Raw genomic sequence first — 25,970 nt, forward strand, 5'->3', positions numbered from 1 at the left:
ATTCATATTATTTTAAGTGTGACTTTAAGAAAAGTACTTTTTGGGGGGCCATTCTACATCTTAAACGCCCTAAATACTCATATAGCCATCTTGAATCATTTGTCACTCATAGCCACTGTTCAGCCAGACCTGATTTCCCGGATGTGTGAATGCTGAACAGGGCTGCATCAGACACCATCCCCGCATATCATTGTTGTCTGTGTGTTTTGTTCTCACTTTTCTGTGGAACATAACAGCCGTTACGGAGGCTGCTGGGAGGTATGTGGGTATTAGATGAAGCCTTTAGATTTTCTGACTGGGATGACTGGGATGTCAGTGCTCCTTTTTATATCTGTGTATGTATGCACTGCAAAAAAATTATATAAAAAATTAATTTCTTTTCTGTCTTGTTTTCCAGTTCAAATATTTAAACATTCTTAAAAACACCATTTACTTGAGAAATTAAATCACTTAAGATTTAAAGCCTTGTTTTCAAATAAAATATCTTGAATTAAATTTTTAATTCAATAAATACTAATTATAAAATGAAATGGTTTGAATTCCTTATTTATTAATTTATAATACATTTTAAGATTTTAATTAAAAATTTAAGATGACGTTTTTCCTGTTTTGATCATAAATCTTAAAAAAAAAAAAAAATTACTTTTAAATTAACCATTTAACAATGACCGGTTTAATAAATTTAAATTTAATAAGGCTTAAAATAAGAAAAAAAAACTGTTAAAATAAATCCTAAGTCAAGATGAATTCTCTAAAACAAGTATTAATATGTTTTGTAATTTTGCTAATTTTAAGCATGTTTATATATTTTACAACAGAACAAGACAAAAGTACTGATTTAAAAATGAATTTTTTTGCAGTGTGTGAGTGGAACGTGACTTTGCTTCAGAGGCAGGTGCTAAACTGTGTTCTTTTATTGCCCAAGCAGTCACTATAAACTACCACCACACCACGGGCAGTCGTGCGCCCTCTCTGGATGACGATGAGGAGGAGGAAGATAGACTTCATGCTATGATCTCTATGATCTGCTCACGGAACCTCACAGATCCTAATGTCATGAAAGGTTTTTATCACCACTGGCCCACTTCATTCTCCCTCCCTCCCTCCTTTCATCCTTCCCCTCCTCCCTCTTTCTTTCCATCCCAAATGTTACCTGGTTCCCACAAGCAGCGACCCAGCAGTGTGGCCGGTTGTCAGTCAGTGAGGGCAGATTGAGACACAATATGCGCCTCAGGCGTCATGGCTCACTTGTCACTCTTAAAGTTGTTGACCTGATCTGTATGCATGGTAACTATGGTAATATTTGCTGCTAGGTCAAGTGGCACAAGACCGTGAGTGAGTGGGGAACATACACATACATTCCACTGCACAATAGAAAAAAGGAATACAAATATACTTTTGAGTATGCAGAAAATGTACATTTAGTACGTAAAACAGATGTTGCCCCAATGAAAAGCCACTAAACAACACAAGATTTAGACATTAAGCCAGTGTTGGCTCAGATTGCTACATAAATTTGACTTAAATGCCACCCACTCCTATGTTGGGTATTATAAGCATTTAAAATTTAGCCTACAACAGCTTAATTTATATAAATCACAATATTTATAACAAGTATATTTTCCTGAAATGTGTATAGTTCTAACCCAAAATAACCAAGTCAAAGTTATTATTATTATTACATAATTTGAATGTAAATATATTATATAATCTTTTATTTAATGTAATAAAATAGTTATAAGCACTATTTTTATCTGTGTAACAAATATATTTAGCTAAAATGTATAGTTTTAACCTTAAATAACCTTAAATAATTATTAATTTAATTCACATAATTTCACGATACGCTGCCCGAAGGAACAAAGGAACTGTGGATAAATGAAATTTTAATTTATTAAATCCAACACACCGTGTAAATAAAGACTTGGAAGGGAAGACACACGTACAAAACTGGTAGACCCAAAGGAGGAATGCACAAACTGGAACTAAATAACCTGTGTTTCTCCCAATTGCCTCGTTAAGTTAAAAGAATGACTAATTAGACAAAACTAGACCAGGAACAGGAAAACCATGGGCAGGAAACATGGGAAGAACTGGGTAAAGAGCACATGTGGACAAACACAGATAGTCCAATCCTGACATTTTTCCACCCCTCCCGGAAGATGCGACCTCATGCCGTAGAACCAACAGAAGAATGATTGGGAACTGGAAGGAGGCCTCAGGAGTAGGTTGGATACCCAGGAGAAGGCTGGCAGACAGAGTCCAGAGAGGTGACGATGGAGGGAGGAGCCAAGGAGGAAACCAGAGGAGCCAGGGCGGATCAGATGGAGTAAGAAGCCAGGGAGATGACAGGAGGGACCCAGGCTACAGCCATAATGGCGACCCAAGGTGGAGCAGACAGAGGGAGGAGCCATTGAGGAAGAAGAGCTGACTACTCCAGGGTGCCAACCAATGACGGCGGCGCATTTGGCGAAAGAGCCCAAGACGGAAACGAAGAGCCGATGAGCCAGAGCAAGGGAATGAACCGGCTGGACATGGAAACAGGAGACCTTACTGGGTTTGATTTGACAACTGGAACTTAGGCTTGAGCTCCATGCAGGGGGAATATGGTGGGCTGGGCTCTGGGTCTGGCAGTGTTCTGAATGGGGGGTAGACGCTCTCCAGACACCAGATGATTGTTTCCCTCCAGCTCAGTCCAGTGGTGTCTGGGAGGTCGATGGTAATTTCCCATGATCCAGAACAGTGAGTTCAGCGTAGCCTCGAACGCTGTTAAAACAGCGAGCTGGCTGTACTCAGCCACATACTTCAATAGGAAAGATCCTTTCGCGTAAACAAATCCATGAAGGAAACACAACGGAAACAAAAAACACTGAATGGAAAACAGAAAACTAACAGAGGGGAAACACGCAGAATTAACTGTTTAGGTCGGGTCCTCTGACACGATACAATGCCAGAAGGAACGAAGGACTGTCATTTATTAAATCCAACACACAGTGTAAATCCACACTTGGAAGGGAAGGAAGACATACGTACACAACTGGTGGACCCAACAAAGGAAGAACGCATAAACTGGAACTAAATACATGACTTAACAAGGAACACAGGTGAACAGAATGACTAATCAGAGAACTGAGACCAGGAACAGGAAAACCATATATGGGCAGGAAACACATAACGAGCATGTGGGTAGGGAAAACACAACAAAGACAGTCCGATCCTGATAATATAAACATTTTATTTAATTTACAAAATATGAATTTTAAAACATATTATATTATATTGCATATCATTACATTACATTATTTGTTTATGCACACACAACCTGAACACCCCTTTTTACATTTGGGTTCGTAACTGAAGTATGTGTGTGAGTGTCTGTGTGTAAGGTCAGTACGATGCACATCTCTCTCTCTCCTCCCTGACTCACTCTCCTCCTCTGTCGTCACTCTTTATCCTCCACGCCTCCGTTGCCGGGGGTTACCTACACTAACCTTTCTCACAGTCGGTAGAGCTTCCACTGCCCTGCCACGTTGTCACACTTTGTCACACTACTGCTCTGCCTTAGTCCTTTTTCCTTTTTCTCACACACATAAACCAACACCACTACCTGACTGACCTAGGAGGTATGATGTATGGGACTGAATAGTGTTCAGACTCTCCTCCTCTCCGCACTGTTGGGCCTGACTGTGGTGGCCAGGCAGCAATGCTTCCGATGATTTGCTGTTTTCCTTTTGCACTCTTTGGTTGACATGAGTAAATCCTTAGAGAAGTCCTGGTTATTTTTAGGTTCTATGTCTTTATATGGTTTCACTGCCAAATGCTCGAGGGCTTTGCATGTCTATTCTGCACGTTATGTGTTATATTTCTTTTTTGTTTGAATCTTTGCAGCGAATGTGCTCCACTGCTTACTTGTCACAACTGTGTCTTCTTCCTTTTATGAATTCCCTCTTTTCCTCTTTGGTTTGAGTTGCTGTTGTTGTTTTGGTGTTCCTCCTGTGTTGAGCCAGTTTTCTGCAATGCTGTTCACTGTAATTCTTCACTAACTGCAGTCACCTTTCATTATATCAGTAAGGTCCTGTGGGGTTCTGGTGTAGTAGAGACATGAATTGTTCCGTGAACGCGTCGCCCATTCGATCATAGCCTCACCAAAGTCCCATAGCCTACGTCAGACTTTTAGGGACAGATAGTTGAATACATGCTCTCCGTCCACCTTGTTATTTTGGTTACAACCAGTGTTTAGCAGGTCACCAGCTCCAACCTGAAGAATTAAGGTGAAGAGCATTTACGTTTACTATTGACTCTTTTGGTTGAGTTCATTCAATCTCTTCACATTTTATATACACACAGTATACATTCCTCTTCTTTATTTGTTTTGATTTTTGTCATGGTTTAATCTGATGCATCCAGCATGGTAGGAATGGTTACTGTCTGTCCTTTTATACTCCTCTCCAAGCTCTGCCAGTGCCTGGCTTGATTTGTGACACTGTGATTGACTGATCGATTGATTGGCAGGGCTCCTGGCATGGCATCCCCGCATCGTTTTATACCTTTTCCTTCTCTTCACTCATAGATGCATGTTTTTGATATCCTTATTCTTCAGGTTTGCTTGGATTTTATTATGTGTGTTTAATGCCATTTCTGACATCAAGTAATATCTAGAAAGAAAATTACATCTAAATTAGGGCTGTCAATTTATCTTGTTTAATTTAGTTGTACTATTTTAAATAGAACAAAATATACAGTTAATTATGCCCAACACCTAAACGTTAAACAGAGCACTTCAAGCTTAAAGTAGATAAACCACACTTATGGATTGCAGGCAATGTGTTCTTACTAAACAGAATTGAACAGAAGAAAGGGATATCAAGATACATTTATGAAGCCAAACTACTTTAAACTTTAGATATGGTGTATTAAAACCACAGTGCTGATGGTGAGAGATGCTTAAAAACAGCAAGACTTGACTCTGCTGATGCACATTTGTACATGGACTAATGCATAAGCAAGCGGTGTGTAAACAGCTCCTATGGATAAAAGGATAGTTTTATGTAAAAAAAAAAAAAAAAAAAAAAAAGGAAGTAAAACGCATATATCACATCTAGAGACACTTTTCTTAATGTCAGTTAAGCGATTTATATCTACCACAATAATGTCTTTAAATGATTCTAAATTAGATGTTTTTTTACTCTTAAGTATCTCATTTTAATTAATTAATTTATTGATATATCATTTAATTAATGTAATTAATTTCTTACATTGACTGACAGCCCTAATCTGAATATCATTCAGAATTAACAAACTGCTAAAAATCAGATATATTTAAATGCAGGTTAGGATTCAATTTACTCTTCCTTAATTATCTCATGGTTGAGCTGAGGCCTGAAATTCAGTGAATCTGAAGCTCCGAGCTGAATCTGATGCTTTATGGCCGTTCAAGTCCAGCTGTGAGAGCCTAATTTCCAGTAGAGATGTTTTATGGTGTCTGGGATGTGCAGTGAATCCCAGGATGGTAGCTTTCCACTGTACAACAGCTTCTTATTGTAGAGTAGCTTTGAGAGGATCCTAGTAATAAAAATAGTGGTATATCTCAAATATGTTCTTCAAATGCCAGGTTACTAGAGCAGGTTTCATGTTTGCTTATTCATCTCTTATTTCCTCTCTCTTTCTCTCGCTCTGCCTCTTTTCTGTGTATTCCACTCCCACGCCCTAACAGACCACGGGGACATGATGCAGGAGATGCAGGGTTTTGGCGGCAGCCCGTTGTCATGGCAGCAGGGCGAGTGCACCAGTCATATGTCATCTTGTCTGTCCTGCTCCACTGGGGGCAGCAACGCTTCCGTCGAGCTTCCAGCGAGCTGTACCTGCATGCATGACCGGTGAGAGAGCTGTACTTTTACATTTCTGGTCCTGAGGAGATTTATTTGTCAAAAAATACAATAAAAACAGTAATATTGTTAAATAACTGAATACAACTGTTTTGTATTTTAATACAAATTTCTAATGCAATTTAATTATTTTAAATGATTTTTCAGCATTCATTAACTCCAGTCTTCAGTGTCACATGATCCTTCAGAAATCATTCTAATATCTTGATTTGCTACTTAAGAAACTAAACATTTTTTTTTTTTTGTGAGCACCATGATTAATTATTTTACAGGATTCTTTGACGAATAGAACGTTTTAAAAACAGCAATTTAATGTATTTCATACATACCAGCTTACTCTTTTAATCATATTTATTATATAATTGTATATAATATTGTAATTTCCACTATGTATTGTTTTTGTTATTATGTGGTGGAAAATACATTTTCAACATTTTTGGAATAAAATGGAAGACAACTTTGTCTTGCTTAGCCTTTAATGCGTCCTAAATATGTACAATTAAATCATATTTTCACACATACACATTATTATTTCAATATTTTCATATTTGTCTTTCTTTCATCTCAAAGTCTTTACTTACTCTGACACTAACCATAGTGAAAACTTTATTAGTGGTAATATTTTTGGTTATAGTGAAAATGACGCCACATCTGACAGTGTGTTTGTGTGTATGTGAAGATATAAGATGAAGATTGTATAAATCATTATCACACAATAAATTTTTTATGTTTTGGATGTCAGATGTAAAAATGTAAAGCCTGACATTAAAACTGATACATAAACAGCTTTGAGTAGCAAAAACATAAAGAATTTCCAAGTCACTTTCCCTGGGATATAAAGGTCCCCAAATTAAAAACAAACACACCATATGTAAAATATTTGAATGAGTGCAATACATTTGCAGTTTGGCTGTAGTTTGTATATATTTTAGCAAAAGCATCTGGCTAGTCTTCTTGTATTGAAAGATGTAACGGATGTTTCCCTTCTGTGTCCAGTATTCCACTGAAGATGCTGTGCCAAAATATGAAGAGACAGATTGTGTCTAGAGCATTTTATGGCTGTAAGTCCAAATAAAATCTGTGTAACTATTCATAACAGTAAGTATAAACTCCCTCAGCTGTGCATACAGTACTGTAATGCCCTTTTGCCCCTTTTCCATCTGTAGGGCTGGCCTACTGTCGGCACCTGTCCACTGTGAGGACGCACCTTTCAGCACTGGTCAACCACAACACTATCCCTCCGGACAAGCCCTGTGAAGCCTCTGGAGGGCTCAGCAAAGATGTGTGGAGTAAATATCAGAAAGACTGTAAGGTTAGCCTAGTACTCTTCAGCTCCGGTCACTAGAGGGTACTAGCGGTCAGTGACACGTACCGTAGGTTGCAGTAGTCCCGCTGTCTCCATCTGTCCCTTTTTCTCTCTTGGCAGAATTATAAGGAGCTGGAGCTGCTGAGGTTGGTTTACTATGGAGGGGTGGAGCATGAGATCAGAAAGGAAGTGTGGCCGTTTCTTCTGGGCCACTACAAGTTTGGGATGGACAAGAAAGACATGACTCAGGTAAAGATTTATAGGAAGTGTACTTAGGTTTGTTAAAAAAACTGTGTATTCTCTTGAAGTACACTTAAAGCTGCACTTGGTAACTTTTGATGCTCTAGCGGTTAATAAACAGAACTGCTTGCGTCTTGCGGAAAAACATCGTAGCCGGAACTACTTCTCTCTGTTTATGTCTATGAAGAATCACAACGGTACTGGGTTACTCCGCCGCGGTACCCCCAAAGCAAAATAGTCCGAATATAAACACTTATTATAGGTGTACCCTAGTGATTCAGGACAAGCTAAAAACACGGTTTGGAAAATGGATTCATGGTGTACTCGCTTATTATATACATTTTTCTACATTTTGAACACAAACAAAGTTACATACCGCAGCTCTGATTGGTTGATTTCTTAGCGGGAGCGGTCTGTAACTGCAAATGGCAATAGGAGCACTGGGAGGAGCCAGAGGAGCTTGATTTTTTCACAGATTATCTGTCTCATATTCTCCTGTCAGGACATAACGACAGGTTTAACAAATATGTAAAAAATATATTTTTACAAAAGTTACCTACTGCAGCTTTAAGTGGCCTTTTATTTTCTTAATATTGAATACAGTTACATACTTTTAAGATTAATGTTCAATGCAATTAAGCACGCTTCTTTTTCACAAGGGTAAATATTTTGTCCTGGTGCGATGAACGTTCTGATTGTCTGCTGTGCCCTTGTGTGTTTCACAGATCGATGAGAAGATCACAGCAAGGTATCAGCAGGTCATGCGGGAGTGGAAGGCATGTGAGGTCATAGTGAAGCAGCGGGAGAAGGAGATGCAGTCAGTCATCTTTGCCAAGTTGTCGTCAGGGAGCAGTATAGACAGCCACGTCCTCCGACTCATCCACAGGGACTCCACTATTAGCAACGAGGTCAGTCGCAAGCTCTGTTTAAGCATGTGAAGGCAAACCTAGCAAGCTGCATTACTGCCTACATAGGCACCATCCTAAGTGAATTCTTGGAAACTTCCTCTTACTATGCAGAAGCACTATACAAGAGTTCCTTGCTTGCTTGCAGTTAACTTCAGTCTGTTTTTGGATTACACGTTTCAGCACTTGGATTCTAGATAGACTGAGGTATTTAGTGTCTTATTGAATCGTCATATCTCATTTCTTTTCTCTCTTTAGGTATTCATGTCCGTGGATGAGCCTGACGCGGGGGGTCACAACACCTCATGTGACGGCGAAAGTACTCCCACCTTAACCACTGTGGTTACCCCGGCCATGCTAGCCCCAGACGAGAGGCCGCTGGTGGAGTTTGACTCTCCAGATTCAGGCCTGCCCTCCTCCAGGAACTACTCCGTAGCGTCTGGACATTCCCAAATCATGTCCAGCATCGATGACGGACAGAGCATGGAAGAGGACACAACACCCACTGGGGTAATGGAGGAGCGGGGAGGACGGGACTCTCTGAGTGAGGACAAACTCTGCAGTCAGCTGGACAAACTCACAACCACCACAGAGGACACTGCACCATCCTTCTCCTCTTATACGGTACAGTAATGCACTGTTTAAGCTGACACGCCATAGTTTATTACAGAGCTACGTTTATCACGTTATACACAAAATGTGACGTGTAAATGTCAATGATTTATTAACCTTTGAACTAGAGATTTAACAAATCTGTTCAAATGTTTTATCAATGAGCAGATTGAGTTATTGGACACGGTGGCGCTGAACTTGCACAGAATAGACAAAGACGTCCAGCGTTGCGATCGCAACTACTATTACTTCACTACCAGCAACCTGGAGAAACTGCGCAACATCATGTGCAGGTCAGTAGAGGACCGTGTTGATCTCTGTGGTCTGTTTGTGTTCTCACTTGCCTGTGTGTTTCTCAGAAAATAGCAGCTCATTGAATTTCAAATCAGTCGGTCTGTTAGACTAATTGAAACATTAATCAGAAATAAGCTGAGCTGAGGCTCTGTCTACCTCAGTCTCTCATGTTTTTGTCCCTGCATCATGATCCAGTTACGTGTGGGAACATCTGGAGACTGGCTATGTGCAAGGCATGTGTGACCTCCTAGCCCCACTGATGGTCATTCTGGATGATGGTAAGACAGACACTTAAACATAAAAGACAGACAGACAAACATAGGCACGTCTTAATGTTATACATCCTCGACTTGTATATATATTTTATATATAAAAAAAATGATAAGCTCCGCATGAACTGCTGAGACCATCACAACTTTCAAGAAGCAGCTGAAGACATGCCTCTTCTGCTTAATCACTTCACAACTATAAACCAAACCACACACACACACACACACACACACAAATACAATTTTCTTCTCTCATTTCTTAAAGGGTTAGTTCACCCAAAAATGAAAATTAGTCTATAAATTAGTCACCCTCAAGTTATCCTAGGTGAATAGGACTTTCAGACGAATCCAGTCGGAGTTATATTAAAAATGTCTTTGATCTTTCAAGCTCTTTCATGGCACTCAGTGGGTGTTGCAGTGCATCAGTCCAAAAGAAGTGAAATAAATAGCGCCCATCTATTAAATAAAGTCTTTCAAATGGCTCCAGGGGGTTAAAAAAGCATTCGATGCATTTTTGTTAGAAAAATAGCCATGTATAAACCTTAATAATCAATTTAATCTTGTAAACGGAAGCAGTTCGAATGACGTACAGTATGAGGTCAGGACTATAATTATATTCTCTCTTTTTAACCCCCTAAAGAGTGCCTGGCCTACAGCTGTTTCAATCAGCTAATGAAAAGGATGGGCCAGAATTTCCCTACCGGAGGAGCCATGGACACTCATTTTGCCAATATGAGGTCACTAATACAGGTACCGTGACATGTGACTCTTCCCTCTCCCTCTCTGATTGGTCTGTACTTCTGATGCCATCTGTGACATCATGAGTTCTCTCCCCTCAGATCCTTGACTCAGAGTTGTTTGAGCTCATGCATCAGAATGGAGACTACACCCATTTCTACTTCTGTTACCGCTGGTTCCTCCTGGACTTCAAAAGAGGTAACAGCACTGAAACAGAGCCTGTGTATGTTTTCAAACACAGCGAGGATACTGTATCTCAGATTTGCTGAACTTACTGTGTATCTTGTGTGTCTGCGTCAGAGCTGCTCTATGAGGATGTGTTTGCAGTGTGGGAGGTCATCTGGGTCGCCCCTCGCATCTCCTCCAAGCACTTTGTCCTGTTCATTGCACTGGCCTTGGTGGAGGTGTACAGGGACATTATCCTGGACAACAACATGGACTTCACTGACATCATCAAGTTCTTTAATGGTGAGTGAACTGAACAGAGCTGAAACGAGTCAGATGTCTGACTGTTTTCAAACAGGTTTTCCATTTCCACTTCCATTGATTAACCACAGCAAATAGATCCCCAAACTAACACCATTGCTTTAGCCAACTTTCTCATTTGGCTGTTGTTCAATGTTAGTAAAGTGTTATAACAAAATGTTTTTATGAAAGCAACAAAAATAAAAACAAATATTCAGTAATAACAGGAGTATTGTGAAACGTTATTACAATTTAAAAGTTTTCTGTTTTAATCTATTTAAAATGTAATTTATTCCTGTGATGACAAAACTCAATTTTTAACAGCCATTACTCCAGTCTTCAGTGTCACATGATCCTTCAGAAATCATTCTGATATTGCTGCTTATTATTTTTGTGGAAACTGTGATTTTTTTTTTTTTTTTTAGGATTAATTAATTAATTTGTTACTGATTATTCACACTTATAATTTTTCAACACTGATCATGTCCTAAATCACGAAAAAGAACTACCGGTACTTGAATCTGATAATTTAATGAATGGGAAGTTCAAAAGAGCAGTATTTAAGAGAATATTTATTGCAAGTATTTTAGAATTTACTTTTTAAAAATATAATAAAACAATATAAATTACTATAATTACTATACGATACTATAATTATTGTTTCCTAAATTCAAAGATTTTTATTTTGTCATTCTGAAGATAATAAAAGAAAATACTTTAAATTATACAAAAATGCCAATCAATTTTCATAGCACCTTACTTCCAACTTTAGTCCTTAGAAAGCAGAATGAAACTGTAATATTATCAAAAACTGTAAATGTGTTAAAAATGCATTAAAATATATATATTTTTAAATGAACATCTTATGTTAAAATGCTAGCTTTAATATTCCTTAAAATAAAATAAAAAAAGTAAAAAAATATTTCTTAATTTTTTTCTCCACCTAGCATTTCCTTGCAGCCCCCCACAGGCGATCCCTGAACCCTTGATTATGGACCGTTTATAATAGTTGTTTAACTATTATATAAAGAATTTTTTTAATATATGTATGTATATATAAATAAATAAATATATATATATATATATATATATATATATATATATATATACACACACATAATAAAGGACAAACTCCAGCTTTAAAATATCACAGCACAACAGTTTTGAGTTTTAAACCGGAAATGCAGCATGTGTCCATGTGAAAGTAAGGTTGAGGTACACTTTATTGTCCCTAAGGGAACAATAAAACTCCCACATAAAACATATAACATAAAAAAAGAAAAAAAAATCCATAAATAAATAACCTTACGTAATGTTATTTAATAACTTAATTGCAGAAGGAATAAATGAGTTCCATCTCGGAAGTCTTAAGTATCAGTCTATTTAGTAATTGTATTCTTTGTGTTCCTCTCTAACAGAGATGGCCGAGCGCCACGACGTGCAGCACATCCTCCGAATAGCGCGGGAGCTGGTACACAAGGTGCAGACCCTTATCGAGAACAAGTGAGAATAAGAGTAGGCTGCCGCCCACCGAGTCCTGCCTGGCCCAATCTCCTTCTCTCGTTCCCAACAGCCCAAGGCTTGAGACTGTCCGGGATCTGCCTCGACGTCTTGACTCTTAATATCGTTTGCCTGCCACAGAATGCCGTTGTGCCAGACCCTGGCGTTGTCTGCATGCTCGTGGTGTTTGAGCACACTGTGACTGAGGTTTTTTCCTTTCTTGCTGCACACGCCTCCAGCACACACACCGCGCCGATCAGGTCCTTTCAGATCTGCTTTTATAAGAAATGGGAAGCCTCATACAGGGCTGACAACCGTTTCCTTTCCCTAAGGGCCACTACATATACAGGAAGTATTCCACTCTTAACGGTGACGATGGTGTTTCTGAAAAAAAGAAGATACAAACCGGTGCCGAGCAGAGTTTTGAATCCTCAAACGAGGCTGCGTTACGTCAGCTCCCTTAAATAATATCTAAGCCACGAAGAAGTCGTCCAAACAGTGTGTGACCAAAAGGACTGTGCCAATAACCTTGTACTAGTATTTATACGCCTTGTTTTATTGTTTAGCGTCTCTATTGCCCCTATTCTTCCGTATGATTCCCTCGATGTTTCGGTTGATGGTGATGATGATGGTCTTGGAATAAAATTAGTTGACGTTGCCTTTGTAACACGTTTCCCGATCTGCGTCCATGCTTTTGCACTTTGAATCTGTCGCTCTGTGACACCCGTGATGCTTCGGAGTAATTATCAGGGGTCACTTTACTTCCCATATTGTCCGGAAAAAGTCTGGAAAGGGTCCAGGCTCTTCCACGGGTCAGAAAACTGCTTCCACGCGATGAGACCATGTGATGAAATTAATTTAGCTTGTCACATTTTAGATGCTAGTTGGCTTTGTTCACACTGAATTTTCTGTACACTACTGTTCAGAAAGTTTGGGGTCAGTACAATCTTTTCAGATTTATTCAGCAGTGATGCATTCAATTAATCAAAAGTTTATAATGTTACAAAAGATTTCTATCTCCAATTGATGCTGTTCTTCTGAACTTTCTATTATTTGAAAGATTCCTGAAAAAAAAAGGTGCTTTCGACTTTAATAATAAAACTAGAACAGTAAATCAGTATATTAGGAAGATTTCTGAAGGATCATGTGACACTGAAGACTGGAGTAATGAAAGTCATGGGGATTAATTCATTTTTTAAAACATATTCAAATAGAATACGGTTATTTTAAATTATAATAATATTTAACAATATTACTTTTTAGAATTTTACTGTAATATTCTAAACATTAAAACATGTGTTACTGACTTCAATCTTTTCAACAGTAGTATACATCAATCTCTGTCATTTTTCCTCATCCAGTCTTTATTATTGATTATTCACACGTATCATTTTGCAACTCTGATTATGTCCCAAAGAACTATTAGAAACTGATCTGACATTTCAAAAATGTGATTTTCAATGAGAAATGTCACTAAATTAGCTTTTAGCACGTTATGGCTGCATATCATCAAACGTGTCTCACTGCCCTTGTTAAAGAATCATTGCATGCTAGTTGCACATTTTTATTCACTTCCATACAGTCTTCCTAATCTTCCAAGTACACTACTGCTCAAAAGTTTGGGATCAGAACGATTTTTCTTATGCTCATCAACGCTGCATTTATTTGATCAAAAATACAGGGAAAAAACGGAATATTGTGTAATGTTATGATGTAAAATAATGTTTTCTCTATTTTATAGAAATATACATTCAAATCTAATTTATTGCTGTGATGCAGAGCTGAATTTTCAGCATCATTACTCCAGTCTTCAGTGTCACATGATCTTCAGAAATCATTCTGATATACTGATTTATTATCAGTGCTGGAAACTGTTGTGCTGCCTAATGTTTTTTTGGAAACTGTGATACTTTTTCTCAGGATCCATTGATGAATAAAAAGAGCAAAGAAGAGCATTTATTTAAAATAAGAATCTTTCCTAACAATATACAGTACAGTTGAAAAGTTTGGGGTCAGTACATTTTTATTCTTTCTTTTAAAAAAAATAAATAAAACTTATCTTCAGCTAAGAACTGTGAAATTGTTATGAAGTGATAGCAAAGGATAATATCACGAGATTATATTTCGAATAAATGCTGTTCTTTCTGACTTTTTATTCATTGAAGAATACTAAAAAAAGTATTGCAATTTTCAATATATATATATATATATATATATATATATATATATATATATATATTTGGCATCACAACTGTTGCTAACATTGATAATTCTAATAATAAATCATCATATTAGAATGATTTCTCATTTAACACTTTATACTGCAGTAATGGCTGAGCTGTGCATCACAGAAATACATTATTTTTTAAAGGATATTAAAATAGAAACCATTATTTTACATTTAGCAAGATTACTATTTTGTATTTATTTATTTTTCTGATCAAATAAATTCAGCCTTAATGAGCATGAGAGACTTCTTTAAAAAAAAGAAAAAGAAAGAAAAAGAAAAAAAAAGCATGAGAAGTCTTACTGATCCCAAACAACGGCAGTGTAATTGATGCCTAAGGCTGTTCAGAATGGAATACTAGCAAACAGAATGCTTTTTTTTTTTCACATGAATCAATGTTATATTGGAAATGGACTAAGTCAAGCACATTGCACTGTGGGATATTATAATTCCATGCAGTTTGCTGATATAAGCTACACATTTGGTCATCAAGGTATTTCACGCATACAGACAATTCACACATTAGTATGCATAACATATACTGCAAAAGTAGTATGCTAGTATCCTATTCCAAACAGCCTAAAATCCCCCAAAACAAAAACCAACTGTATTTTATTCTAACAGTTGACAGAGATGATGAGAGAAGTGGTCTTATGATGTGACTATTGGTCAAATCTTGCCAATTCCTTTTGTTCTTGGTTCTGATTGAATGTGTGCGAGGGATGTTTTAGCCCTTATGACAGGAGCTCGTGTACCAAAGCCTCTAAAACATCTTCATCCTTGACATTCAGATGTTCAGCGTTAATCCATTTCTCGAAGACTGTTGATTAGGTGTATAAAAGACAAATCATTTCTTTCCATTTCTACTGTGAGACATTAATTCTCTTTCCATGTGCATTATTGCACTGTAAATAAAGAGAAAAGCCCTGGATTTCTACGAGGACATTACTGTCAGCTGTATTTTTTACTTTGGTTTTAGAGACTGTGCTTGGAGAGCTGTACAAACTGAATGTGGGAAACCTTTATGTGTTATGTCCTTTATCAACGTTGTGCACTGATTTCTAATCCTTTCAAACATATATGTATAGTTTTGTTTGGACGCCAACATCAGAATGAAGTATGCATTGTAATGGATGTATCATTGAATGTACATGTATTATGGAAAAAAAAGTTGTTACTAAAGATTAAAACATTTTCATATGCAGAATGATTTTTATTTTTTGCCGTCTGTGCCACTTAATGTATTTTTTTCTTGGAAGTTTAAACAGCAGATCAACAAATATATATTATTAAAATTATAAAATATTTAAATATTAAGTTTGGGGACAGTGAGATTTCAAATTTAGCTTCAAATCAATTTATACATTACATTGTCAGCAAATAAATTCTTTTTTTTTTTTTACATTCTATTCAACCAATAATCCTGAAAAAAAAAAAACTTTACAGATTCCACAAAAATGTTAAGCATCACAAGTGTTTTCATAAATGTTTCTGAGCACCAATTCAGCATATTAGCATGATTTCTGAAGGATCATGTGACACTGAAGACTGCCGTAATGATGCCAAAAATTCAGCTTTACCATCACAGAAATAAATTACATTTTAAAATATATTCAAATAGAAACGTTTTACTGAATTTTTGATCATTGTAAACGATATAAAATATAAAAGAAAGGCACAGACAAAGTATGCAGTGTATCAAAATAACCACTAGGGGGCAACTGGTTTAGAGAGACACATGTCCTTAGATGAGAGTAAATGAACGAGGCACCTGGTTTCCTTCTGCTGATATAAAAATCTGACTAATATTAGCACATTGGCTGCCAACGGCGCTCAGGGGTTTATTTCATTGAAAGAAATTAAAGAGTACATAATTATGATTTACACAAGTACAAAAATAGCAATCGTAAAAACAACATCGAACATCACCGATGTCCGATGTGTGCTCCCCTGCCAATGGAGAAAATGTCAGTGAGCCTCTTCTGTTCAACACTGGCAGCTCATTTATTACAGCTCTCGATGTACATCAGGTCACTCCGTTGTGAACGCAGAGAACAAAATGCATGTCTATCTCTACACAAGACTGAAGTCTTGCACATCATCCAGTATCAAAGGAATTGCACGTTACAAAGGCATGGAAATAAAAAATAAAAAACAACATTAAGATTGCGTCTCCTAAAGCTAACGCTCCTCCATAAATATTTCCTCGCTGCTAATTAAATCCACTGTATTTTCTTATAACAGAATCACAGGTTTGTGTAGCCAGGAAAATGAATGAAAACTAGAGTACAGTGTGGAAAAAAATTATGTAAAAAGAAAAGAAGAAAACACAAAATTCAGAACAGAACCGACATTCTTAGGCCACAATTGTTACAGTACAACATCAAAGGCCAAAACTGTCCTCCAAAGAGCGGTCCGGGGTCCAGAGGCCTGTCTCTCTGTGTGTGTGTGTGTGTGTGTGTCTGTGTAAGTGCATGGAGGTCCCAGCACAGCGGGGGTGACGCAATTCCATCATGGTCCCATGGTATCCTGAAACACAGCAAGCGCACAGCAGCTGAGTTAAAGAGCATGTGACAGAATGTACGCAAATGAAGGCCTATGTGCCATATAATGATGCTTTCAAAGCATAATAATATAAAATATTGTAAAATAACACATACAGCATTACTGGTTCAAAACAAAGAGAGAGTACAGTTTGCAAGTTAAGATGATAATAGCTCACTTCTATTGATAAAGCTCTCGTCTTCTCCTCCTAACTCGGGTTTGGCTTTTCCGGGGACTTCTGAAGCTGTGATGTGAGAAACATGTGTTACACATGTGTGGACACAATAGTGTACTGCGTGAATTACCAATTTGTATTGCTCCGAGCATTCCTTCTGCGATTTTAGGTTTAATTTCTTCTTGAGAACATTTTTTTTTTACTCGTTTTGACACCAAAGACCCCCAAATATGACAATCATCTTGCAAACCATGCCCTTCCCTAAACGATAGAGGCGGCTAAATATGCGCAATATGAAAAATATTAAACATGATGTAATAAAAACAACGTATTGTTTGCACAATTTGTTTGTGTTCTTATAAAATCAGTTACATATTTAATCGCATTTTGAAGATCAAAAATAATGCTATGAAATCACCCCAAAAACATGCTGCTGTCCCATCATCTGTCCACGAGGGGGCAGTATAGGACTTGTAGTTAGCACACCAGCCTGAGCTTATGGAAAAGTGTTTGAAATGAGGCCACAGATCTACAGCTAATGTGATCAGATCACAAAATGAAAGCGTGAGAACAGAGGAGACCACAGGACACCTTATTAAATAGCGTTATGATCAGAGATCACATGAAGAGCAAAGAATCAGGATGAGTGGAAACAGATGGGAATTAAATGACCACCATTTGATTTACTGAAGAAAAACTCTCATCATTTTAAAAAGCCATTTGTTATGAAGAGCTTAAGGACAGGCAGAGTATCTACCATACCTGTGTTTTTTCTTTAAGATAATCGGGTAGCTGAAATTCACCCTTAAAGACCTGGAAAAACAGAGAGCTGGTTTTACTATTGCAAACACAGGAGCTACAGTCTTCCCACAGAAATCAGGGCACTGATCATTCATTTCACATTTCAAAGCTCAGATTCTTCTCTTTTCTGGTTTGATTTCTCCACCTGAAGCCGTTTTTAATCTCTAAAAACATCCTCACATCAATACAAACGGTTTTATATGTCTCTAGAAAGCAGTTATGTCCAAATGAAAAGTCTGGCGCTGAACGGGAAACGGAGTCCTCTTATGTGAACCGCTCTCTCGCGCTGCTATGATGGGGATTGTGTCAATTGCCGGGGTGTCTAACTTCACAAAATACACGAGCTCTATCCAGGGATGAAAGAAAGAGTGAAAGGCTGTGCGATTGAACGAGAGGCAGGATGAATGTTTGGTATGAGAAGCAGCCAGTACGTCTGCTCCAGAGAGGATGACAGTCTCCAATTAAGACGCATCCAGCTGATCTCATTTCCTGGCTTTCTAAGCTTAGGAAATTGCGAGTTGCAAGTTTTTAGGTATGTTTGTGTGCCACAGGAAAGAAACGCTGACCTGATGAGAAGCCAGACAACTTGGCGATTGATCCACGGTTTTAAAACCCTTTCTGCTGTGGCAGGTCTAGACTGCAAGAAACCTGAAGCTCTCTATCCACTGCTGCTGGAGCTGTCAGTTATTGGAGCTCTGTGTAGGCGTTTTTCTTTTTAACGTCTCAATTCATTGGTCCAGGATCTCTTGTTCAGCCAAATCATGAATAAATAAACTCTTAAGAACCAGTTCTTTTCAGTGAATCAAAAACATTCAGAATGACCAAGGTAGTCTGATTCATGATCAATGACTCTTACATACCAGCTCTGCATTTCCCAAAAAACATCGTAAACCTAAATTGATTGCAACTCCATTGGTGAAAATGCTTTTGGGAAACGCAGCGCAGTTCTTTTAAGTGAATCAAAAACATTGAGTACAATTGTGTAGTCTGATTCATAAATAAATGACTCTTACAAGCCAGTTATTTTTAGTGAAAAAAATAAATAAATACAGTACAAACTATATACTCTACATTACCTAAACTATGTACCTTCCTAAACTATAAATGCAGCTAAATATGAGTTTGTTTTGCAAATTTTGTTTGCAAATTTTCATTTTTATATTGACTACTGTGTAGTCTGATTTTGAAGCAAAAAAGCTACATTATAATAGAAAAATACCTAAATGAATCAGAATCTGAGCTGAATGAAGAGCCTGTGAATCAGAATGAAAGCAGGAAATGTATGGATAGTCAGCCTTATTACACAATCAGAAAAAAACGCATGTTTGGGGTAAAGAAAATCTGAAGCAGTTTATCTACAGTAGTTATAAATGGCTTCCATACACAAATCATTGATTTTGGAAATATGTTGGTTTTTTGGATTTCTTTTGTAAAGGGGAACTGAGTGATTTTGGCTCATTCTCTCCATCTAAGCCAGCTGAACCATGGGATATGTTACGCAAGCCTTCAAACCCAATTACCAAGAGCAGTCTCCAGGGCAGGCTGCTGGTTACAGAGAGCTGGTTTTCACTGTTGGGTCAAGATGTGGGGGTTCAGGCGTTGGGTCAAGATGTGGGGGTTCAGGCGTTGGGTCTAGAAGGAAGCTAGACAAACTTGCGGTTCAGAGCCTGTGTGGAATTAATTTGCAATGAGAAAGGCATGCATTTTTCCCGTTTCCCATTTCGACACATCTATCACTCGTCCAAGACTGTTAGCCACACTAAGTCCTGTGAATGTTGCATTAGAGGGGAGGACTCGGAAGTCTTATGTATCACCATGGCTGGAGAACCAACAATAGTTAGAAGGACAGACTCTTGCTCACATATTTTGGCTGTGACTAGATTTGATTCATTCATTTTGTACAATGAATGAGTAGGACATGTAGAACACAGAAGTAAAAAAAAAAAAAGTATATTTGATCTTATCCTGCCCCCAAACACTCCTTCATATCCCCATTAAAACAAGCGTCTGACGAGCAGGTCTGTGTTTGCTGCAGTGACGTATCTGCTTCTCTATGATGGATTTAACAGCAGTGACACACATACCGAGACAGCCAAGACCTCGTATGACATTAGTTTGGCTCGCTTCCATCGTGAAGTGAATTTTCCAGCGCTGATGTAATAGGACACATTTACTCTTCAAGCAAGAGTTGTAAGTATAGAGAATAATCGGACAAAAGCTGTGGGTAACTGAGGTCGTGTGCGAATGAGACCGTCATACAGGCACAGTCCTTCAGATCCTTTCAGCTCTGGAGCTCCAGGGAGGCGGCGGGGGAAAAACTGAGTGTGCAGCCCAGCAGGAGGATTCTCTACTGGAGCGTTTGCATTCAGCCTCCTGCAGCTATCAGTACCGGCTGCTCACTGAACAGTAGGGTTGACTTCTAGAAATGCATGGAGCAAGAAAATCAATCATCCAAAAGAAGCAATAATTGGCAAAATGTGAAAGGAAAAAAATATTATGTAAAGAAAAACTCATGCTGGGATTAAAATAAATAAAAAAGGACTCATGTTGTTTCAAGACCCATATGTCTTTGGGTAAAATGTGGGGGAAAAAAAGTATAAATTCCATAAAAGCAGTCCATATGATTTGTTCACTATATTACAACCCTCCTGAAGCCGTTCAATAGCTTAACACATTATGCACATTAACACTTTTTTGTTCTACAGATTTAAGTTAAAGGTATAAAACCATTCAACATTTTGAAAGCAGTAAAATTTTCTTTCTTTCTTTTTCTTTTTTTTTTAAATAATACTTTTACTCAGCAAAGATGCATTGATCAAAAGTGACGGAAAAGTCATTTAAAATGTAACAGAAACTGCTAAATGCTGTTCTTTTAAACCGGACAAAATGGTTTTGTTTTGCAATGTTAACTACATTAAATGATAAGAAATGTTTCTTGAGCACAAACCAGCATATTAGAATGATTTCTGAAGGATCATGTGACACTGAGAGGTAATCATGCTGAAAATTCAGCTCTACATCACAGGGATGTATTACATTTGAAAGTATATTAACATAGGAAACAATTATTGTAAATGGTAATATTATTTAACAGTATTACTGTTTTGACTTTACGTTTGATCAAATAATTGTAGAAAAGGTGAGCATAACAGTACTTTTTTTTCCATTTATAGTTTCTTCAACTTTTCTATAATAGGCCTACCTTTGTTTTCATCTAACGCTCACTTAAAGCTAATCTTTAAAACTTTAATAACAGTTATCCTCATAACATGCAAATAATCATTGGCTTACCAATATTAATATAACTGCATCCTTACAACAACTAAATGAACATCCCTAAATTAAACAACCACCAAATCTCTTTCTGTTCTCTTGAATTTTTAATTTGAGGATCAGCAATAGAGGTGGAGATAGCAAGGGAAATCATCATTATGTACTGACATGCATAAAGAGCTTATAGTGTAATGGCTAGGACACAGCAGGGTGGTCTGATGGTAGCTCAGAGAGCAATGAGCGGTGGCGAGCAGACGGGGATATGACAGATCTGTGCAGCACCACTACATCCAGAATCACCTGTTGTAGAGACGCAGCCGAGCGAGGAAGAATCCGCTGAAGAGCTGGTGCTCACTGTTCCATACCACACAAATGGCAGAAGCTATTCATCAAAGATGAATGAAACTGTGGTAGGACAGTCATATAACAACAGCTCCTCTAATGCAGGAAGACACTGCTGACTCAATGTGTTAACACACACATCAGACGCTTTACCATGACTCCTGACTCTTCTCTTACCCCATTAGCCTCCAATACAGTAATACTAATACTCCAATACTAGCAGCACTGTTGAGACCGACTTATTGATCTTAATGTCAATTTCCCAACATAAATCATAACGAAGCTGCAAAATCACTTAATAGGCAACGATTGTGGCTTTGGACAGGATTCAATATGTACTTATTCACAGGAGACCGATGAAAGACAATTAAAGGGTGGAAAAACAAGACTGACACTTGCTCTCTGCATCCTGCGATGTATAGAAGCTTTGGTTTGGGCAGGAAGAGTCAATCTAAACACTGAAACTCACAGATGCCTTGATAAGATAATGTCACTGAAACTTGGCCAACTACAGTATATACATCTGTCTTCATGTTACTGCTGCCCTACGTAGTTTAGCTGAATCATGTTTTATCTGCAAACAAACCAGACAGAAGTTAATATAAGCAAAGGAAACCATCAAAGCGTTTACAGCAGAGAGTATGAGATGTCCTTTAGTCCATGCATATCAGCATAAAGCCATTTATAGAGAGTTTAACAGCTGTTTTTAATGTTTTCTTGTTTGCTCTTGGCATGACTAAATAGATTACTGTGACCTGGTAAAAATAGAATTACGCTAATCTGTTTATTTTTCACTAAATGGTAAGACAATGGACATGTGATAGTGCTACCTTCATTACACCAAATGAGTCTGGAGTGCTCAGATCGATATTATCATCTCAATACTTATTGAGGCTTTACACACTTGAGTTCCCTCAATACTAATGGTGCATTACTGTCACAAGAAATTAGGTCCAAGTTTAATTACCACAAGACACAAGCATTAAAAAGTGCAATGAAATTGAGAATGGGTTACATTACTTTTGTAAAAACAGTGTTTAATGGCAGGAAAAGGGCTCTTAAAGGGACAGTTCTCACAAAAGGAAAAGTCTGTCATCATTTACTTACCCTCTTGTTGTTTCAAACCTTTAATACTTTATGAATTCTGAAGAATCACAGAAGATTGTGTTTTTCTTTTGTCTATAAAATGGACCCCACTAAATTCCAATGATATTTTGGACCCCACTGACTTTTATTGAATAGACGAAAACTCTACGATATCTTCTTGTGTGTTCCATAGAAGGAATACAGGTTTGAAATGACACTATGGGTAAATTATATTTTTTATTTGGGGTGAACTGATTTCACTTAAACAGGAAAGTTGGACCTTGTCAATTTTATTGAAAAATATTAAATGCAAAAGTTTTTTTTTAATGAGTACATTAGCATTTAGACACCCTCAAAGCTAAAAGACATCAAAGCTGCAAAACTCTCATTGTGATTTTATTGGGTCTTAACTAGGACTTTATGAAAGCAATAAAGTGGTAGTAAAAGTGCTTCGAAAGTTAGTCCGTCTCAGGTATTTGATACTTTACCTGATGCAACATTGAGTAATCAAACACAAATACTTGGTTTTCTTCTAATCGGTCTCAAAACAAAGAGGACTAAACCATGACATGTTAAGGCAGAGCAGCTGCAAAAGTCATCAGATCTTACAGTCCTCAGCTGTAACCCTTCATGAGGTCTCTTCTCCATGCACGGTGACTCTGCAACATCGCAGCTTTTTCTCCGATGAGCTGGAGTCTTGCAGTTCGCCTCTGTTTCCAAGGAAACCTCGCTATTGAGAGGCTTGCGACTTCAAAGCCATTTCCACAGCTATCCAGATACTTTACAAAAATATCAGGAAGACTTGCATTCAGAGTGTATTACAAAAAGCTGCAACGGCCTGCTTACAGCAAAGGACATCATTTGAAGGAGACCAAAGAAAATCTAGAGCTGAATTAATCAAAAACGCGGACGGTCGCTGTGGGAATATGAAGTATTCAAGTAAATGTACAAGCCTAAACGCTCCTCTTACACTGAAGGTCTTCTCGTTTTAGAAACACTTCAGGCAGTTGTTTCTTATGCAAATGTTTGCAGTAGCAAGAGCATTTTGAATAATTTCGAGAGCTCTAACTTAAAATGAGCAATCAATTTCTTGAAAAATAAAAATTGTACATTAAACTAACTGTTTATTTAGCATTTCGCATTATGCATGACAGCGATCTGACAAGCGACAGAATTCCTTGTGCACTTCTCACTTTCGCACCACAACATAAGCAGATCCTCATCCGGTGGGATGCACTACTCTAACAAGAAGCAAATATACCAATACCAACCACAATAATGCTACATTTGGATGCTCCTGTAGGAATAAACCATCTCATCTGCATTCAGTTATTGAATTAAATAATCAATTTAATAAATCAATTTCAGCAATCCGAGGCCTGAAGATGCACCACGAGCAAATTAAAGACCGGCTGACCTACTGTGACAGCACTGCAATACTTAAAGCACAGAGAAACCCTGTATTTAATGGATGTCAAAACCAGTCGAATTAAAACGGCTCATATTCTTCACCTTCTGAAGCTCAGCTTGCTTCTCAGACTTCAAAAACAGTCACGGCACAGTTCACCAATTTTACTGCATATGCTCTGTGTTACGGCCTGTCTGCATCACACACACCTTGTGAGCAGATCTTAGATCTTCGCTGTAGTGTGTGTGTTGTACTTCATGTAGAAGGAGGGGGGGGGAGCTTAATGACTGATCCATGCAGCTGTGTTTGATCCAGGGGAAATACACATTAATACGCAGCAGATGTGCTTCTCCATATGTCTCTCTTCCTCGCTCACACATATACACACACACAGCCTCAGGTCAAAAGATTGATCTGCCTGTTAAAGGAAAGGCACTACAACAATAGCTTTTTAATATGGAGCCAGAAGAGTCTCAATAAAGATAAATGCACACACTACATTCACATATGCACACACAGGATTCATACATGCACACACATGATTCATAAATACACACACAAGATGCACAAATGCGCACAAAATTTAAAAAGCACAGAAGATTCACAAATGCATACAAAATTCAGAAATGCACACAAAAATCAGAAATACACACACAATTCAGAAATGCAAACAACATTTACAAATGCACTCAAGATTCACAAATGCACAGAACAAGATTCACAAATGCACAGAACAAGATTCAGAAATGTATTTCTGATGCACACACACATATATCTTGATTCACAAACTGCTTGCGGTCTGTGAACTTCACTGCATTTGTGTGTGAATTTTGAGACTCCCCTGACTTGGCTCAACACACAAATGCTTTTTTTTAAACAGGGAATGATCTGCAACCAATCAGATATCTCCCTTCTTTTAGCCAATCACAAGAATGCACCCCACGTGGGGGATTGTTTACTTATAAGCCAATCACATGAACGTGTTCACACAGCAATTGTATTAAATTGTATGAAAATACAGATGTTTAGATTACAATTCAGGTTTATTTTTTATTATTTTTTTTACAAAATATAAATTTAAAAATGTCTCAATACATATAGCCCAGTGACTGCAGAAAAAAAGTTAACCATGGATTCATAAATTTGCAATAGGCAATTATTTCATTTTATTGAAATATTTTAATGAAAGTAAAAAAAAAAAATGTTTAAACCTTTTTGAATATTTAAATATATCTAAATATTCTTTTGGATGCAATATAGAAGTCACTTAAATTATAATATTCAGTCCCTACATGAAGAGAGAGTCAGTGGTCGGCTGCAAGAGGAAAGTGGCTCTCTGGCTGTCCTTCGCTTAGGAAAGTGAGTTGATCGCTGCGTGAGGAAAGTGAATCGTTCGCTCAACTTCGCTGCTTGAGGAAAGTGAATCGTTCGCTGAGGAAAGTGAGTCGCTCGCTGGGTGAGGAAAGTGAGTCGTTCGCTGCGTGACTCGTGAGGAAAGTGAATCGTTCCCTGCTGACTCGTGAGGAAAGTGAGTCGCTCGCTGGGTGAGGAAAGTGAGTCGTTCGCTGTGTGACTCGTGAGGAAAGTGAATCGTTCGCTGCGTGACTCGTGAGGAAAGTGAGTTGATCGCTGCGTGAGGAAAGTGAATCGTTCGCTCAACTTCGCTGCTTGAGGAAAGTGATTCGTTCGCTGAGGAAAGTGAGTCGCTCACTGGGTGAGGAAAGTGAGTCGTTCGCTGCGTGACTCGTGAGGAAAGTGAATCGTTCGCTGCGTGACTCGTGAGGAAAGTGAGTCGCTCGCTGGGTGAGGAGAGTGAGTCGTTCGCTGCATGACTCGTGAGGAAAGTGAGTCGTTCGCTGCGCAAAGTGGGTCGCTGGCTGCGCAAAGTGAGTCGCTGGCT

At 38.0% G+C, this 25,970-nt stretch overlaps 2 protein-coding genes across 5 annotated transcripts in view; one reads left to right on the forward strand and one right to left on the reverse strand.

The window, feature by feature from the left end:
- The window catches only part of LOC113058406 (small G protein signaling modulator 2-like), a 47,198-nt gene extending 33,961 nt beyond the window's left edge, over positions 1–13,237 (forward strand). The window contains exons 12-24 of one of the 3 annotated variants that reach the window (XM_026226275.1): positions 926–1,063; positions 5,714–5,876; positions 6,882–6,946; positions 7,052–7,197; positions 7,312–7,440; positions 8,157–8,339; positions 8,595–8,960; positions 9,117–9,241; positions 9,438–9,520; positions 10,152–10,261; positions 10,351–10,447; positions 10,550–10,717; positions 12,133–13,237. In XM_026226275.1, coding sequence (XP_026082060.1) covers positions 926–1,063; positions 5,714–5,876; positions 6,882–6,946; positions 7,052–7,197; positions 7,312–7,440; positions 8,157–8,339; positions 8,595–8,960; positions 9,117–9,241; positions 9,438–9,520; positions 10,152–10,261; positions 10,351–10,447; positions 10,550–10,717; positions 12,133–12,221 — 1,862 coding nt within the window. In that variant the 3' untranslated portion in view covers positions 12,222–13,237. The remainder of the gene's footprint in view (positions 1–925; positions 1,064–5,713; positions 5,877–6,881; positions 6,947–7,051; positions 7,198–7,311; positions 7,441–8,156; positions 8,340–8,594; positions 8,961–9,116; positions 9,242–9,437; positions 9,521–10,151; positions 10,262–10,350; positions 10,448–10,549; positions 10,718–12,132) is intronic. The other 2 variants (XM_026226276.1, XM_026226277.1) reach the window with 2 other exon arrangements.
- Positions 13,238–16,257: 3,020 nt separating this feature from the next.
- LOC113058407 (protein-tyrosine sulfotransferase 1) overlaps positions 16,258–25,970 on the reverse strand; it is a 31,988-nt gene continuing 22,275 nt past the window's right edge. Inside the window, exons 4-6 of one of the 2 annotated variants that reach the window (XM_026226279.1) lie at positions 17,923–17,973; positions 17,164–17,229; positions 16,258–16,970 (exon numbers count right to left, since the gene is read on the reverse strand). In XM_026226279.1, coding sequence (XP_026082064.1) covers positions 17,194–17,229; positions 17,923–17,973 — 87 coding nt within the window. In that variant the 3' untranslated portion in view covers positions 16,258–16,970; positions 17,164–17,193. The remainder of the gene's footprint in view (positions 16,971–17,163; positions 17,230–17,922; positions 17,974–25,970) is intronic. The other variant, XM_026226280.1, reaches the window with a different exon arrangement.

This window comes from Carassius auratus, chromosome 40, assembly GCF_003368295.1.
Source record: "Carassius auratus strain Wakin chromosome 40, ASM336829v1, whole genome shotgun sequence".
Lineage (NCBI taxonomy): Eukaryota > Metazoa > Chordata > Actinopteri > Cypriniformes > Cyprinidae > Carassius > Carassius auratus.